The sequence below is a fragment of the Taurulus bubalis genome (assembly GCF_910589615.1).
Source record: "Taurulus bubalis genome assembly, chromosome: 14".
Taxonomy (NCBI): Eukaryota; Metazoa; Chordata; class Actinopteri; order Perciformes; family Cottidae; genus Taurulus; species Taurulus bubalis.
This window is the reverse complement of record NC_136602.1, coordinates 18,182,146-18,201,104: the sequence shown is the minus strand read 5'-3', so window position 1 is coordinate 18,201,104 and position 18,959 is coordinate 18,182,146. Positions and strand designations below refer to the sequence as shown.

Here is an 18,959-nt window from a genome sequence, read left to right as displayed (position 1 = left end):
GAGCATCCGTTAGCGGGGCCGAAACAGAACCATATTACCAGCATGCCCCTCATTATCCCAGCTGGAGTCCAGTCTGATAGCCACAGCGGGGTGCCTCAAATGATTAGCGTATGGTACAGTGCTCTGTGATATTGTCCTTTACATAATGTTTCAATCAAACCGGCCATGGGGCTCTGTTGCTGGTAACTGGTCCATGCTCTGATGGCCCCTTGGCCTGTGTCCAGATCTGCTAATACAGTCCAGTGTTGTCCCTCTGGAGACACTGTGACCTCCCACTCAGTGGCCCCTGTGTTTTAGACCTTATCATCCAAACACTGAGGGCTGCACTCTGCTGTTTTGGCAATACTGAAACACTGATGGTTCAAAGTCAGAGTTTTATATCAAGTGATGTGATGTGAAAGTGACCTCATTGTCCACTTCTGTCCTCAACCAACCTTTATAACAGCAATGATTGTTTTTAATTTTCATCTTTTTAAAGTGGGTAAAATATCTCAATACACTGACCCAGAGCCTACACTCATTACCACATCACTTCAGGAATTTGTGTAAATAACAGCATGAAAAGAAAAGTACAGGCTACCTCTCGCCTCTCACTCTCCGTGTTGGTGGTTTCATAAAAGCAGCTCTCAGCCCTCCTCTCAACTCCGCCCCACGTTTCTCCAAACTTTGACTGAACTTTCTTCCGAGGATCCCGTGCGTCACTCTCACACAACCCTGGCTCGGACAGACCACAGGACCGCTCAACTGCTCCTGGAACACGAACAATGGGTTGGCAGCAGCAAGGATGGCTCGTCTGTGCGAGTTTTCTCGGATTCGTGGCGTCGGTGCAGAGCATAACGCGGGCAGAGCTTTTCCCCTTTGGTCCGAGCGCACGGGACCAGTTACTGGACGCAGGGAATGACCAGACGCACCGACTTGCACTGGATACGCCAGTGTTGTTTTATGATGGCACTTTCGACAGCATCTTCGTAAGTCAAACCACAGTCTGGGACACCAGCATTGTCATTTTAACACAAACGCGCGGGAGCTGTGGTCAGGGTGGACTGTCTGACGATCTTGCGCAATTGCGCATATCCTAGAAAACCCGGGTGGTTGTGGTGAAAAGGGTTCAGTAACCTTAAACAATACATGGAAGTTGCAAAATATATCTGGGGCGGAGTATGCTCAGGCATATTTGTTAATATTGATTGACTGATCACAGAGGCTGCTGTATCTATACAGCTTCTCCTGAGATAATAATGGCACCGTTGACACAATGACCAGAGTATTGTCGATGTCACATAACTGTGAGTATCTCTTATAACTAAGAGATGCTTATATGAAGCAAACATCTATGTTTAAAATATTGACATCCTGCAATATCTAGTTAATAAACTGTGCAAAAGAGTGACGTTGGAGGTTAGTCTGTTCCCTAATTCATTCTTAGAGGATTCATTAGTTAACAGACTAAAAGAAAAATGTAAAAGAAAGTGCTTTAATTATATACAAACGGTGTTTACTTTGAAAGGCATGAAACTCAACATTTGCCTCAACTTTGTTGGTGTTTTATTTTTAATTAAGTCACTTTAGCCTCTACTTGATGACATAGTAATCATTATTTCTGTTTTGATAACAACTTCATCTTTGATCAGTGATCTCACCCGAGGAGCAGATTTATTAGAGGAGATGAGTAGATGCGAGAAGTTGTGGTTAATATGTGAGCCTGAGGTTGAGAGTAAATCAGTCTGGTTTCCCCACCGATGACTACTAATAAGTTATCCAGACATCATTCACCCCCAACATGTTTCTACTGTGTGGCAATGTGGCCTAAATATTATTGCTTTTCATTTATGAGACAGCCCCTGAACTGTCTATGCCCTAAAGGGGAACAGTAATGCCTTTAACACCAGACATGGTTATAGAAGAAAAAAAATCACCGTCGCCGTCTGAGTGTGATTCATGTCCCACAAAGCCGGTAACTGACCTTAAAGATCTCCCTCTGCACCATGTCTGCGAGATCAGACTCACTGATCAGTTTCCCAGCTTGATCTTCCATTTTGTCAGGAAGTTTTTGTAATGAAGATTAGTGAGCAATCTTTGGGCTCTCTGGGGCGGCTCGTCAAGGGGCAGGGACAGGAAACAGTGTGGCCCGGGCCAGCAATAGTGCTCTTGTTTTGCTCTGGAACCGAGCCCCATTTGCAGTGTGTGTGTTTTTCACATGAGCCCAGCTTTTCTTTATTGACAATCCCTGCATGTGTTCATGTTAAACCTTAAGTGTGTGAAATCTGTGTTAAATGGCATCTTCTTTGTTCATTATGGCTTTTGTAGGACAGGGCAGCTGACTCGGATCATTAGTCTAATGAGTGTAGAATAAAGATCAAAGTGGGTCAGACTGGACCGGGTTCACTTCTGATGTGAAACAGTTCTTCATGTGTTGGTATCCTAGTTACTATAAAGAGTGTAACAGTCATCCAATTCCTTGATAACCCCATTACCAACTTGAGCTTTCAATTTCAGATCAACACCAATGGTTTCGTTGCCACAGCAGAGCCAACAGGCGAGTCGACATATCTTGGCAATATGCCCCCAAAATTCGGCATGATTGCAGCTCTGCAGGGAGACCTGGACACAAGTGATGGTGTGGGGAAGGTTTTCTTCCGTCAAGACTCCAGTCCTGAAGTTCTAATTCGGGCGGCCCGGCTCATCAACGGGGCCCTCCCCGAGGATGACGAAGTCAATCCCACCAATGCTGTGGTGATCACCTGGGTTAATGTCACCACCCATGAACCTCCCAGCAGAGGAGATGGCGTTGACAAGAAGGTGAGCATCACATGGTGATTCAAGTGATCTGTGTTGTAACTTGTCATTTACTTGCTCTCCAATGTTTCATCACACAGAGAAACACCTTCCAGCTGGTTATTGCGTCCCTGGAGACTGCGTCGTACGCTATTGTCCTGTATGCAAGGGACGGGATACAGTTTTCCTCCACGTCCGTACAAGGCAGCAGCGCCGTCATGCACGCTGGCTTCAGTAAGGGTTTGGTCCGGGGTTTCTTCCGGTTTTCCAGTGCGGGGCCATACTACCGCACCACGACTGATGACGAGGCATCCATCAGGGCTTTAGCAGAGTAAGTCAACCAACAGCAGGAATAACCATTTCCTCACTAGTGTAGTGTTGCTGTTTGGATAATGTGTATACGTCTCTTTTCTCCTTATAGAAAGACCAACTCTGGCGTGCGGGGTTTATTCGTGTACGAGATTGGAACTTCTCCCTATTTCACCAATGTGGCACCAGGTGAGGTCACCGACCTGCCCTCGGAGGCCCCGCCACAGACGCCCACTGTGCGGGATGACGAGGACACTGACGCAAGGAGGACTGTGTATACTAACGGACAGGAATCGCAGGACCCTCCTTATGAGCCAGAGGGGGAGCAGATCGAAGTCCACAAAATTCAGTACCAGCCACATCAGCCCAACAACCCAGAGGTCGTGGTGGTGGACGACACAGATATAAATGTAGATGGTGAGTCAACAGGAGAAAGACTCTAAGGCTCTTCGCTGATCATAGTTGGAAAATTCTAGGTGTTTAATCAACTAGCCGTTCCTGACGCATTCTTACCATGTTTCTCCATGTTTTCAGTGTTCTCATACAACCTGGGGGCGTGTGCAAGCAAAAGGAATAAGTGCTCCCAGTTTGCTGACTGCAAGGACCACTCCAGTGGATACTGCTGCAACTGCAGACCTGGCTTCTATGGCAATGGGATACAGTGTGTGGCGGAGGGTAACGCCCCTTTTTATTTTGAGTGTTGTCATTCTTTACTGCTTCAAGAAAATGGAGAGAAATGGGTTCAATGAGCTAATGTTATGAATTATGAGCTGAGATAACAGTAAACATAAAATACTATGACACATTGCGATGCGGTTATTGTCTGTGTTCTCAGCGCAATATCCTATTTATGTGACACGATTAAGACACCTTTAAAATATCTTATATTGTCAGCTGTGCTTTATGTTCCTAATTTAAATGTTCAATGTTTTTTACCCTGCATCAATATGTTGAAATCTTCTACAACTTATTATTGTCTACTTATGTTAGCCTATAGGCAGATCCTTAAAACCTACACTGATTATTTGATCAACCATTTGACAAGTCCATCTACCTTTGTCCTTTTGCCATTTTAACTGTGAAACTAGCCCTGACCAATATCTTAAAATGAGGACCATGGGAACATTGTGGAGACCCTTGTTTGTCCACTGGACATTTACCAATGTACCAACAAAGCTTCTCCTATTTTGTGAAATTGCATCTCAGGTAGCTAATCTAAGTGGCTTGTTATTTAAAGAAAAACCATTAGTTAGTGTGGCTAACTAACATAGATAAAAAAATCTTCTAGCTTTTCTTGCAAATTAAATTACACTTAAGACCATTACAAAAATAACATTGCTCTGAAGCAGATTTTTTTTAAATTGTCGATGATAAAAGCATATTTATGCCATGGACTAGCTGGTGTTCAACACAGGATATTCACAGCATTAGTCTGAAAACACGCTTTTAAAAACTAACTGCATGAACTATTTGTAAAGACATTTTCCAAAAAGCATTTGTTGTGTCCATTGTTCTTGTTAGTAGCTGGCAGATGTGGAGGTGATGGGGGAACATCTTTTGGCAGTTTAGCTATTTCTCTTCTTGTGTTCAGAAATGTTCCATAATTGACCATTACATTAACGTTACAGCAAACTGGGAACATTTGATATGTTAATCTCTGGTGTTGGGTTTGTTTTTTGCAGGAAAGCCACAGAGGATGAATGGTAAAGTGTATGGAAAAGTGTATGTGGGCGACTCTGCTTCTCCAGTGGAGTTCAGCAGCAACGACCTCCACTCATACGTTGTGGTAAACGACGGCCGCTCCTACGTGGCCATCAGTGACATCCCGAACACCATTGGGCCATCACTGCTGCCCCTGTCGGCCCTTGGTGGTGTGATTGGGTGGGCGTTTGCTTTGGAGCAGCCTGGCTTCAGGAATGGCTTCAGTATTATTGGTGAGGGAAATATTTCTACAACTGGACCAAATAGTATCTGATAATGTGACGCCTGTAGAAGCTTTTCGTGTGTTTTTCTCATGCTTCACTTGGTTAGAAAAGGACAAAAGTGAATATGCAGGAAGTCTAAAGCTCTGTAAACAAATGTAAATTATGTTACAAGCAGTTTGCCATACAGCTGCAGTTTTTCTCACTCTGTCCAGCTGAATTCCCCTCAGGTTACTTCAGCTGTGAAGGAAGGCGGGGAGCCAAAGTTCATCCAGGGCCAGGGTCTTAAAGTTAACCTCCTCTTCTCTGCCGTCTGTAGGGGGGGAGTTCACACGGCAGGCTGAAGTGACCTTTCTGCCAGGGAATGAGAAGCTGACCATCAGGCAGGAGTTCAAAGGCATCGATGAGCACGACCACCTGGTGGTGAGCACCAACATGGAAGGCCGGGTCCCTGAGGTGCCTCGTGGCTCCACCGTGAAGATCGGCCCTTATTCTGAGGTCTACCAGTACAGCAACAACTGTGAGATACAGTTTGAACAGAGACTCACTTTGTTTTTTAATGAAAATGTCAGTGGCTTGTTTCTCCTGTTGTTTTGCACTTGTCCAACACTCTTTTCTGCTTTCATAATCATAACTAAACCATGTAGAAGACTAATGAGTCATCTACTTGCTTCTTACCTGCCTATCACACCTTCCAGTGATCACCTCCTCCTCCACTCGGGACTACGAAGTGAGCTTGCCCGACGGCTCCACCGCCACCAGGACGTACCAGTGGCGTCAGACCATTACCTTCCAGAGCTGCCAGCATGGCGATTCTTTGAGAGACATGAAACCAACTCAGATGCTCAGCGTGGACCAAGTCTTCGTCCTGTACAATGAGAACGGTGCACTCATCCGGTTCGCCATGAGCAACAAGATCGGGGATATCAACGGTGAGGTCATGCAGATTATTTGTGTCTTCCTGTTTTGGTCTGCGCACACTTCCTTCCTGCAGTGCGACATATAACATCCTGACCAAGGAATGGTTTTACAATAAGTTGTGGCTTATTTCGTCATGTTGATACTATAATGGTAAGATTGGCCTATAATTCACCCTTAATTCCCAGGAGGGCAACCAGAGGAGAACCCATGTTTCACTGGAAGACACGGCTGTGACACCAACGCTGTGTGCCGGCCTGGAGAGGGAAACAGGTTCACCTGCGAGTGTGCTAGTGGCTTCAATGGGGATGGCCGCACATGTTATGGTAAGAATGACACATGATGTCACATGAAAAAAAAGGACCATTGTTTGTGGCAATGCAGATTCTCAGCATTAATGTATTTTCTGCTTTCAAGTAAATCAAACAGTTTCCACATCTGTTCAGTGCCATCATTTGATTAACCCAGACTTTGTAAAGCCTTCCTTCCTGGGGAACTGGGCAATCTAAGCAATTAGCAGAGGGAGTGTCACATCGGAAACTAAGTCTCCCATACTCCCAGATCAGGTTAACATATATACATACTGCAGTCCATGCTCGATGCAAACATGAGTCTTGTGTATGCAAGACCAGACAGGAAGAGCTCTGAGGCACATAAAAAGAGGGAGGAAGTATCTCAGACAGATGTTATCTTGAAACATTTGTAATTAAGAAACCTAATCAAGCTCTCTCCTCTGATCTCCATCTGATAATGAAGGACACTGATAGATCCAGACTTCAGAGCCTCAAACTCAAACATGGTTGCCGTTATTAGCAAATGATAATTGACTCTCCTCTTTATCAGACAACGACGAGTGCAGAGAGAATCCTCAGATCTGTGGCTCCCACGCTTACTGCAACAACCAGCCCGGGACCTTCCGCTGTGAATGTGAAGAAGGTTATCAGTTCGCCAACGATGGCCAGACCTGCGTTGGTAAGTATTGTTTGTGCACTGCCGGGTACAATTACATATTTCAGAAATCTCACCTGGTAGTTTGTAGATGTACAGGTTCAGACATAAACTGTAATGCAATGCGTGAAGATATCAAGTAGGCCAGGGTGAGCCAGAGAAAACACATGTCAACACAATGACACACATACAGCTTTGAACTCGTTGAACTGGCAATATCATTTCAGAGATTATCTCTGAGAAAGTGTGCTTGGGTTTTAGGTCCACACTGTGTGTCTGTGTGTGTGTGCGTTCGTCAGGCCGAAATATAGGCCTATATATAGGCCGAAATATTGAACTATTCCTAAAATAACTTTACTAAGATGACAATTACAAAAAAGCATTGTGGCTAAATCGAGCAAACGTTAAACTGTTCAGCGTTGAATGTGATGTCTGGTCATTTTGTGACATGCTGTAACATATCAGAGTATTTCTTCTTCTCCTCAGAGGTTTATCGAGCTTTGGACGCCTGTGAGGAAGGGACCCATAACTGTGACATTCCTGAGCGCGCTCAGTGCAGCTACACCGGAGGCTCGGCCTACATCTGCTCCTGCCTGCCCGGGTTCATAGGAGATGGAAGAGTCTGCCAAGGTACTGCAGAGCGACACTGGGTGTATGCTTTTGTGACAGAATATCTATAAAATGGGACTCATTCCAATGTTACGGAATACACAACATGAATGATTCATTATTGCATCTAATTCAAACACAGTAAATTACAGTGCTGATGATAAATTAGAACCAATTAATCGTAGCACATAGCTTTAGCAACTATCATCATGACATTACACCTACAGAACGGTATACATGGTTTTGCACATTTTAACCTGTCAATGACTTATTGTTGTAGCCGTCAGAATCAGAACCATTTATTGCCATGTATGTTTTCACATACAAGGAATTTGTCCTGGCGGTAGGTGCATACCATTAAACATTAAACAATAAACAGAGTGCAAGAAATGGGAGCATGAAATGTACAATTAAATCTACAATAGAATATAAAATTAAGATAAAGTGCACAGACAAAACAGATAACAGTACTTTGAGCTATGTAGGTTTTTAGACTGATCTTAAAACTTACACAGATGTGATAGCAGTGTGCCTAAAAATGACATGACATCCAACGCACAAAGCAGCAGCTCTGATTGGCCAGACATTCTAAAAAATCTAATTATTGAGTTATCATTTAAGCAAAGGATTATAATCAAAGTATTATTTACTTCATGTAATGATCTTGCAGTTTATTAATGGATGATTGAAAATGCTAATTTAACAACTGAATTATTAACTGATTATAATTAAACTGTAAAAGTCTGTAACTGAACCTGTGAGACACTACAGGCTTTGTACTTGTTGGTGTCTGCAAGGAAAATGTTAATCCAGAGATTTCAGAGTTTGCTGCCAAAAAGCTTTGCAATCATAAGCGATGTTGTCACTCAGAGAATCATCGCAGAGGAAGATAACACATAAACTGACAAGGATGTAGTACATAGATTATAGTAGCTTCTGGCAATGAAAATGTTGTTGGAAATTCATCTTGAGGTTATCGAGTGTCAGAGCATCTTCTGTTACGCTCACAAGGAGACTTTTGAAAACTCTCCCCCTCGGTGCCCATCATGTGATGATGACCAACAAAAAACAAGAATCTAACGGAACCTAAGGCTGCCTGCACGGTGTGGTTCAAACTCCCAAATCATATGACTTGTTTTGAAAATGTTCACGTTAATAATGTGAAGGATTTGGAGTCAACAGGCTCAATGGAAAATCCAATCCAGTAGTCCAGATTTCAAATCCATCACCTGGAGGCTACAATTGTTAAACCATCTGCTCAGGACTGGGGGAAGTGAGATTGCTTACAAAATACTTCTGCAGCGTTTGAGCAGTGAAACATGAAAAGCAGATGGCGGTCCTGAGTCGGCGTGTAGTTTTTTTTGGCTGGTCCTCAGGAGCACTCATTCATAGTTTCCATTCTTCCCATGCCTCTGCCTCTCTAAGTTGTTGTGCACAGACTGACCCAGATCATAATGCAGACCCCTGACTGTAAAAGGACACGACACAATTGGACACGCGGAACATATTTTATACGGTTTATGACTGACTCTCTCTCTCTCTCTCTCTCTCTCTCTCTCTCTCTCTCTCTCTCTCTCTCTCTCTCTCTCTCTCTTTCTCTCTCTCTCCTGCCTAAAGACATAGATGAGTGCCAGCCTGGAAGGTGTCATCAGGACGCTGAGTGTTACAACAACCAGGGATCATTTACCTGCCAGTGCAGGCCGGGTTACTATGGCGACGGCTTCTCCTGCTCTCCAGGTACGTTTTTTTTGGTACGCTTAAGCAAACCCAACGTCTGCCTCAAACAGTGCATCGTTATCGGTCGACTGGGTTTCATATCCGGCCTGCTAACATTCAGCCTCTGCTGCTGCTGCTGCTAGTTTATTTTGGGGAAATCGATTGTGGGAGTTCAGACGGTTTTGGTAATGGTTTTCTTTAAATAAGTTGCAGACTCAATAATAGTAAAAGACGGATCATTTTCATTCAAAGCATTGTTTATTCCTCCCATTTGGGCATGAGGAGTGCTACTCCCCCCCACAGAGTATATTGGTGCCAGCTGGAACCTGTTTTTCATTTTCTCCTGGGTAGCAAAGGAAACATGTCATGCCTTACGAGGGATTATTGTAGCTGCAGGAGACAAAAGGAGATATAAATGAGCCTATGAATAAGTTTGCGGCATTGTTGCAGTGTAGCTGTGCTCACTCTGAAGGTCTTTTCCACTTCAGAGAGAACGAAAACGCGATGCGTGACCCACAGAGACAGCATCCAGGGTACGACGGAGTTTGGCCCGCGGGGCCCCCGACCGCCCGTCGGACAGTTCATCCCCACGTGTGACGAGAACGGGGCCTATGAACCCATGCAGTGCCACGGCAGCACGGGCTACTGCTGGTGCGTGGACCGGAACGGGCAGGAGATCCCTGGGACTCGCTCTGGGGCTGGCAGCAGACCAATGTGTGAGTACATCTCATGTCAACGCTTGACAACAAGGAGACCACAGTGTGTATTGAAAGACCAAACATGCATGACCAATGAGCAGCCACAAACTATCTACAGCTACACTTTTGGAGAGGATTGTTAAACTGATTTGGGGTTAGTTCCTCTTCCACAAAGCTTGATTTTTCCGCGTTTGTCTCTCCGGTAGGCATCGACCATGGCGGTGTGTCACCACCCGTTGGACCCACCACCCGACCTGACGTCCACCCGGTGCCTCAAGGAACACACCTGCTGTTCGCCCAGAGCGGCAGGATAGAGCACATCCCGCTGGAAGGTTATGAGATGAAAAAAGACGACGCCAAGGCCGTCCTCCATCTCCCTGTAAGTGTTTCTAAATTACCAACTTTTTTTGGAGACTTTTTAATTGGCTTTTCTGTTCATGAAAATGTGTTATGACAATCTATTTTACTGGCTTTATGTCTGTTCGTGACAACCAAATGTTGATTCAATCTGAGAAGCTCACAGCTGTACAATCAGCAGTTCCGATGAAGGAAATCTTTCAAAGTGAATATGTACGTTTAAGAGGATAGAGACTCTTAAGTTGGGCACAATGTCGAGTCATCATTGGTATGATACTGGAGAAAACAATCCAAAAAGCCACAGTAAGTTTGGGTTTCTCATTCTCGCTTAGCCTCTCACACAAGCCGCTCCCTTGGTGGTAAAAACATGTGAATCTGAGCGTTGCCATTTCTCCATCTGCTTCATGCATTCGCTGCTTGCACTTTGTTGGAGGCACATGGTGACATTCACACTAATTACTAACATCAGTCTGACATCTTTGGAATTGCAATCTGCACTTCTTGTTGCGCTCATTTCCAAAGCAGCTGGTCTGAAGCCTGGACGAGCTGCTCACACTCGGTGTGTGTGGCTCTGGTTGTTTGGATTTCTGTCTAGACATGAACGTAAAAAAAAAAACTACAAACCCATCTGCTTTGTGTTTTTATCTCTGACCGCTCTTGTTTGAACACACAAAAATCGTTGCTTGCTCTCCCCTCCGCAGGGGAAGGTAATCATCGGAGTGGCCTATGACTGTGTGGAGAAAATGGTCTACTGGACTGAAATCACATCCCCCTCAATCAGCAAGGCCAGCATCCAGGGGGGAGAGCCCACCACCGTCATCAGATCAGGTGACGCTTCTCTTTTATACTTCTCTCTTTCACTTCCAGCCAGCTGGGAATCAAGGAGGCTGTTTTCATAAGACAAATAAAAACCAATGTGCAAAATGTATCCTCTCAACAGACCTGGACAGCCCAGAGGGCATCGCCATCGACCACTTGGGACGAACGATGTTCTGGACGGACTCGGTGAAGGATCACATCGAGGTGGCCTCTTTGGACGGATCTCAGCGTCGTGTCATTATAGATTCGGATCTCGTCAACCCTCGCGCTATTATCACCGACCCTCCCAATGGGTGGGTGTTGTTTCACATAAAGCTTTTCCCCTTTACCTGCTTGTTAACAAACTAAAAGTGAGATACCAATCGCTGAGGAACCTTTGAAAGTCAAATTGTCTTTTCCGATTTGGAGGTACGCGTTGTTGTTAACTCTGAACAGAGCCCTGCTTGTAGTTTTTATTATAAACTAAGCTAACCGGTTGCTGCCTGTAGTTTTATATCGAAAGGACAAATGTGAGAGCGGTTTTGATCCCCTAATCTAACTCACAGGAAGAAAGCAAATAAGCATACGTCCCATAGGGTTAAACTATGCCTTTTTAAATATTACTACATTAATCAAACACTGACACTCCCGGGGAGCTGAGCAACAACTTTGCTATTAAAGAAACTGATTTACAAGCAGAAGAATAACATAATGATTTGATTAGTAATGCGTTAAAACAGTAATTTAACACCTGTCCTTACAGAAATCTTTACTGGGCCGATTGGAACCGCGACGCCCCCAAGATCGAGACCTCTCACATGGACGGATCCAACAGGAGGGTGCTGGTTAAAGACGATCTCGGCCTGCCGAATGGCTTGACTTACGACTCTCAGAGCTCTCTGCTTTGCTGGGCAGACGCAGGTACTGTACATTTCAGACACATGACTCATCTGTGAAATGATGTCTGGCTTCTCATCAGGATTAATCTCTCGCCCGTAGGCACACATAAAATGGAGTGCACACATCCGGGCCACGGCGACCGCAGAATGGTTATGGAGGGGCTTCAGTACCCTTTCGGGATGACGTCATTCGGGAAGAACATCTACTACACTGACTGGCGGAGGTTTGACTTTTTCTATAGTCGTGAACACTTGTTTAGCTTTTTATCTAATATGGTATGTAACTCAAATATACTTCTTTAAGTATTCCACTGAATTCAACCCTACAATGCTTTATGTTTGTATGTTAAAGCCGACATTATAATGAAAGGTTGTTACACACATATTTAGTGGTTGGTGTTTAGCCAGTTCTCGTCTACCTTGATGTAGTGTGGATAGTTTTAAATTAGCAGACATTGGAATTCATAGAATGACGGTAATAATCCAGCCTTCATCCACGGCCCACTGTGCAATGTAAGAACTCAGATCTATCGAGGTAGAGGAAGGAGAGGTTAAGTCAGAGGTTAAAAAGCTCCCCACCCTTCAAGCACCGGCCCTTGATGTTCTTCCAGACCTCTCTGAAGACTGTGGAGCTTTCTTTCTTCCTATGCGGCTGATTCTGTATGTTGGCCACTGCACAAAAATGCGGGGGTTGGGGTGTCTATTTGTGTGTGTGTGTGTGTGTGTGTGTGTGTGTGTGTGTGTGTGTGTGTGTGTGTGTGTGTGTGTGTGTGTGTGTGCAGGGTGAGGAAGCATCCTAAAAAGTGGCAGCTGCTTGCAATTTCTCCACCTCCAGCGTCTGTGAGTGACCTGCCCAGGGCCTCCCTCTGATCTTGCAAGGCTGTAACCTCGCTGGAGAAGGTTGAGAGGTGGCGGTGGGGGAGGCACTCAAACTATGCCGGTTATGGCGAAGAAAGCTACACTAACCCTTACTCATTCTTGACAGACTTTACAAGAAACACCGGGATGCAAGGATGCTCACGTTTCTCAATGCTGGGATTCGCCCGGATGGCTAAACTCTGGCGCTTATTGTGTTTCCAACAGGGATGCCGTGGTTGCAGTGGATCGCCATTCCAGCAAGGAGTCAGACGAGTTCCAGCCTCAGAAACGGACCAAGATATATGGGATCGCCACAGCCTACGCCCAGTGTCCGTCAGGTAAACATTCCCGCTGGGAACAGGGCCACAGACTCCCTGGGAATTCCCCTGAAAATGTTTTGCTCTTGACGCCTTAAAAAATGTTTACTGATTGTAATATTTACTTAGCAATTTGTGAGAAAACACTCCCAGTCCCATGAAGAGCCATTCCTAGAAATAGTTTGACCCTTGTACATTCGGGGGCTACCTGTGAGTCGGCCTTGTTATCCATTCCCTCCATTCTTTCGGACATACCAGCCCAGTGTTGTGACCTCTGTAAAGGACTCTGAACACGGAAAAAAGGAAGAACTGCAGCTTCTGAAAGCAAACGGGAGGCATTCTGCAGCTAGTTTTCATCATGAAGTGAAGGGATGACGGATGTTACCGTGCAGCACCAGGCCCCCTTCGTCTCTTCTAGATAAGGCTGCATGCGTAAAGCCAGGGAATGTGGAGTCAAGGGAGAGGGGCCTCCAACATCTGGAGTTTGCTATGTGTTTCCTCGAAGTGTGTGTATATCTATTGAACAAACAGTGAAGACACAGTTTCCTGCCGTTCCTCGCTACGCTGGCTTATGATTTATACAAATGCGCTGGAATGTCCCACATTAGTAAGAGTTTGTATGTTTTTTCCTTTTCCTCCAGGACAAAACTACTGTGCTGTGAACAACGGGGGCTGTACCCACCTCTGTTTAGCGACGCCGAGCGGCCGCTCCTGCAAATGTCCAAGCAACGCAGTGGGCGTGGGCTGCGTGGAGAGAGACAGCGGTTACTGAAAGGGGACGGCTGTGCTCTGAGCGTTGACACTGTTTGGATGTTTGACCGCAAATTTAGGAGCCACTCAGCATTACTAAACTATAGCTGCTGAAAATGCCACTGAAAACCAGAGGTGAACTTACTGTGCCTTTTATTGCTCAGTGTTATGCTTATCTGCATTTTTTTTTACATTTCCCTTTACAAAATCACTACTGCGGAAAATTGAAAATTGTAAATATAAACACTATTATTTTGTCTTTTCCCGAGTGCACATAGATTGAGAATGAAGCTCAAGGGATACATAATTTAATGTGAAATTCATCACAGCGATGCATGACGTCATCTCGTGTCGGCTGTGTTACACTGTGGCATGCTCGGATTAGTTTATCTCCTTGAAGTGTTACTGTGGAATAGGACGAGTGTCTGTACAAGCTGGTGGGATGAGTTTAAATGCTGGGCAGCAAAAGAATAAACATTTTTCTAACATGTTGTGCTGCTTTGTGAGGTCCGAGTGCAAGAATGGTGACACCGTGTGTTAGGTCGGGTTAATTACAAATACACAGTTGGTGTTGTGCTGCAGTAGGTGGCGCCAGAGTAAACCATATCATGTCCAGTGGTTGAACAAATGACATGTCACATTTGTGGTTTATTCTGAAAATATTCCTACAGTAGTAATGTTGGCCTTGAGAATTATCATGAATTACTTTTAAAATGTATTTATTGTATATCCATTTCCCACATTATCGTGCATTTCTAATTCATTAAATGGAAGTTTACTTGAACTTTGCAAAAGAGACAGCGCTTTACAATTACTAAGGATGGGTTTAAATGCAGAGAATACATTTCCTTGTGGGACTAATAAGGGATCACGTTCTTCAACGAATACTGAAACCTGTAACCTGCCTTTTAAGTGCTGAAAAGGAGACGTTTGGGTTGTTGTGCTCTTGCGGCCTATTTCCAAAAAGCAGTGTGGCAGTGGGATGACGTTTCTGCTTTGTTGACAAAGGAAACCAAATGCTGCCACCCCAACTGTGCTAGAGAGGGAGACACATGCCTACGTCAATGGTGCGTTAACGGACCCTTTGATAAATTCGGAATATGGGATATTTCTCAAATCTTTTGCAACCTTATTGAAACCACAATATTCATATTAGGGTTTTTTAAATTATTATTATTTATCATTCTGCTTGTTATTCTCGCCTATAATATTCGATCAAAGTCATACAATTAAGTAAAACAGATAAAAGCAGTACATCCTCACTATTGACGAGTGGATTTAGGGAATACTTCCATGAAAAATGCCTTAAATGATTAATCAATTAGCAAAAAAGTTATTTATCTGTCAGATGGAAGTCGAAACTTGCTTATACTTTAGCTACACGAGGGGAATTTCTAAATACCCATTAATATTGTGTGGTGGGGTTTATCTATGTAAATTAGGCAAATTATACTTGACATAACAAGAATCTGCTGGTGTTTACAACCTACCCTTTGCGGATTTACTGAAATGTATCAAACGCACGACCATTACTGATAGAAAATCTCTGATTGATGGGGGATTTATTTGTTTGTTATCCAATAGGAGACACAATAGAAGTCAGTGGGCATGTCACCGGCTGTGTTGTGCCGTGTAACCCCGTGACTTGTCTGCTAGGATTATTTATGCCCTGGTCAACACAGATAGAAACGGATAAATCAGTCTTTTGGATGAGTTGTTTTATAGACTAGGTACAACGTTAGTTACTTGTAGACTTTGCAAATGGAAAACATGTCACCAATAGAAATGAACGTGAGATGTCTGCATGTTAACCATCGTTACGAGAGTGAAGTCCCTCACTTCGCCGTCGACGGGAAAGGGGCGGGACTGTGAGGGACTGCCTCGCAGTCACAGCTGAGGGCAAATTAACCATCTCTGCTGGACGAAGGCTAGCGTTAGCTGGCTTTAATTTATGGGAAACGAAGGTATGTATGGAAATTAATTATTCTCGCTTGAAACAGTTTTTTTCTGAATGTAAGAAAGATTCAGCGACAGCCTTTTATCTGCTTATTTTGATAAAGCCTGTTCAAGATGTGATCGTTTGTCTCTGTTGCACAGTTTTGACAGCTGCCCTGCGATACACAGAGCGATGCGGGGCAACAACAGCTAACGTTATGGATGTTAGCAAGAGCACTACAAATACGGGAAATATACATATATATAATGTAAATAGAACGTGCATCCCATTAGGTATAGTGGCTCTAAAGTTAGTGCAGTATTTATGCAATTATTCTGGATGAAATTGATGCTTTCTTACTGCTTCTTGCGGTCAAGCTAGCTAGAACAAGACACGACTATCGAGCAGAACTTTCAAAATAAAAGAGCAACATTGTCAGAGAAGCAATTCTGTCCTCAACTGGAGGTATAACACAAATCCAATGAAAGGTGTAAATTGACTATAATTACGTTTGTGGCAACGTTTGTATAATTAAGCCACGTGTTATAAAAGACTAGTATGCAATAACACAAATTTAATACATTATTACGTTTCTTCTCAAATGTATTGCTTTGATCACGTTAATAAAGTATTCGTAGACTGTGACATGTAAAACTATAAAATATGTTTTAATCAGATTAAACCTTGATCATTTGAGAGGACAGTACATGTGATGGTTTGCCCTTGCATCCTAAAATATATGCAAAGTCACTAAAGCCGAAAAGATAAATGTGTTTCAAAAAAGTGCCATGCAAAAGTGCTATAGCTCTTTTGGGTTCAACCAATTTAATTTGCAAAGTGCAGAGGTGTAATGTGGTGGGAATCGCTTCACTACTGACTCACCAATTTTAATTAATTATTGGAGTGAAGGCCTTACTGTATCATGCATAGAATGCTTTAGCTTTACTTACAATGTTGTTGTTATTATTATTATGCAAAGAAAATGTTCTTATTTTTATGCAAAGAAAATGGTCTTATGATTTATTAACATCTTTTTGAATAAACGTTCTGAAATATATGTTAAAATCTATAATATGAGAAAATATATATAATTGCTTCTCTACTTAAGTGTTTGTGAACATTGTATAATGCATTCGTCGTCTCGTGTTTTGGGGGGCTCAAGTGAGATTATCTTTGTATTCAGTATACTTAGGCTACTGGAGCGCGTTTAGGTGCTTTTATTTTGAAAACTAAACCCCTCACCGGAAATGTACTGCTTCAACGCGCTTGAATATTTGACGCAGATTAGTTCTGCCCACCTAGCTAGCCTGCTAGCCGAGCCTACCGCTCCAGTGTTATGCTACAGTGTGTGTCAAGCTCATCGTGAAGTTTCCGGTTCAAGTCAGGTGAAAGAGCTTCACAACTTCACCGCTGTCTGCGTGTCAGAGTGCGTTGGCAAAAGCGAAAGAGACTGTATCAGCTAATTGTGTTACGCGAACTAACTTGACACTTTTGTATCTTTCTGCAGAAGGCGCAGTTTAAAAGTGGAAAGCAGGGACGCTGATCATGAGTCTGCTATGAATGACTCAGGACAACATTTGGGGCTTCGTTCCGGGGCACTTTCAGTCACCTGGAGGACTGGGGAGGACACCTAAGGGGGGTTTGTCATTCCTGACTTCCTCCGCGTCCTGACTGCTGTCGTACCTGGAGGTGTGGACGACATGGCCACACTGCAGCAGACTGATTTGTCGTATGCGTGGGAAAAGTACATGGATTGTAGACTGCAAGGAGCGGATCTGCAGGTAGGCGCTGCTAGACCCTCTTGGAGGCAGGAGCCGGGGTGATGATGCAGGCTCAGTTTGGGGGTCTTTCTCTGGAGGGGTGCGACGCTCACTTTGAGCTTTGAGTATTTGGGAAAGTCTAGAATACAGTTGGGCAAATCTTGTTTTTGATGGCAATTTATTTTCATCACGTTCAAGTTGCAAAATTGGCCATTACAGTGTGTGGTTTGAATAGGAAACGATACTTGTTGCAACATGACAGACAAAAAAAGTCCACTTATTTTGGCTCACTCCGAAATAATGAGGGTTTCTTGTTTGTGTTGACTTTTGACATCCCACAATCCACATTTCTCTGCACCCAACCAGTTGATGAGTGCCATTGTCGGTAAGAGATTTGCTGCATTCTAAGAGACCTTCTTTTAGTCGGGTTCTGGTCATTTTAGAAGCCTACATTATTTTCCTATTTTTGACTCAGCTGTTGTCCAGTAAGTGGCCATAAGCTGGAAGGGGCTGTAGTAAAATGATACACTACATCAATTCTTTATCAGAAAAAACTGTAAGGGATATGTGGAATTTAGATCTTTGGTTTCGTGTTTATCAGTGTATGTACTCAGACATGCAGGAGATTATTATAAGACTGCATCCTTAAAAACATTGATGATTGTTTGTCATCAGAGATGACTTGTTTTCGACAGAATTATACATATTTGAATGATGGGGTAACCACATTCTGTCATTGTGGCAGGAGCGAGGAGTCAAAATATCTGAAAGAAAATGATTCCTCTCGTTGCCCGGGGATGGGATGCGTTGAATCCTCCTGGAGGTCCCCAGACGCCTCTTTTAGAGCCAGAACTGTAACTGCTGCACCGCACAAGCACGAGGAGCGCTAGCAGTGAGTCACTGCACAGAGCTGGAGGCAGGTGTTAACCACAGACTGCTCATTATGAGATTCGCAAAAGTGCACTTTTGTTCCGTTGTCGGACTATAACAGGAGTGAGTTGCCGTGTTTCTGAAATCTCTGTCAGGCCATTGCAGCCCCCACCCTCCATCTGGCAGAATACTAACAGCAGCCAGATCACGAGACTTGGATTAGAATCGGATTGCAAGCCGAGTGATCTGCCCTGCACACACACAAGCACACGCACACACACAAACACACCCACACACACACAGACAGAGAAGCTGATTTCAACATTGCACTAGTTAATTATTTGAGATTTATCATGTGCAAGTCTCCTTTTAAAGACAGACCCGCTATAATTTGTAAAGCTAATGAGTGCTGAGAAAGCCTGTCGGGCTTTTCATTCTTGGAAATAATAGCTTCCTTCCTCTAAAGTCATCATGTCTGTGGTGGTGTGTATGCGTTGTATGCTTTATTAGTCATGTTTG

The 18,959-nt window shown here is 43.9% G+C and overlaps 1 protein-coding gene across 1 annotated transcript; it reads left to right on the top strand.

Moving 5' to 3' along the window:
- Positions 1 to 764: 764 nt before the first annotated feature.
- On the top strand, positions 765 to 14,362 carry nid1a (nidogen 1a; the record flags this gene model as incomplete). Its single annotated transcript, XM_079230209.1, has 20 exons — positions 765 to 968; positions 2,497 to 2,799; positions 2,877 to 3,106; positions 3,197 to 3,501; positions 3,619 to 3,759; positions 4,767 to 5,018; positions 5,326 to 5,526; positions 5,705 to 5,938; positions 6,113 to 6,250; positions 6,768 to 6,896; positions 7,359 to 7,502; positions 9,099 to 9,218; positions 9,686 to 9,913; positions 10,102 to 10,274; positions 10,954 to 11,080; positions 11,193 to 11,364; positions 11,814 to 11,971; positions 12,050 to 12,173; positions 13,033 to 13,145; positions 13,766 to 14,362. 20 exons carry the CDS (start codon positions 765 to 767, stop codon positions 13,894 to 13,896), a joined length of 3,627 nt encoding a protein of 1,208 aa, XP_079086335.1. The 3' UTR covers positions 13,897 to 14,362.
- Positions 14,363 to 18,959: the final 4,597 nt, after the last annotated feature.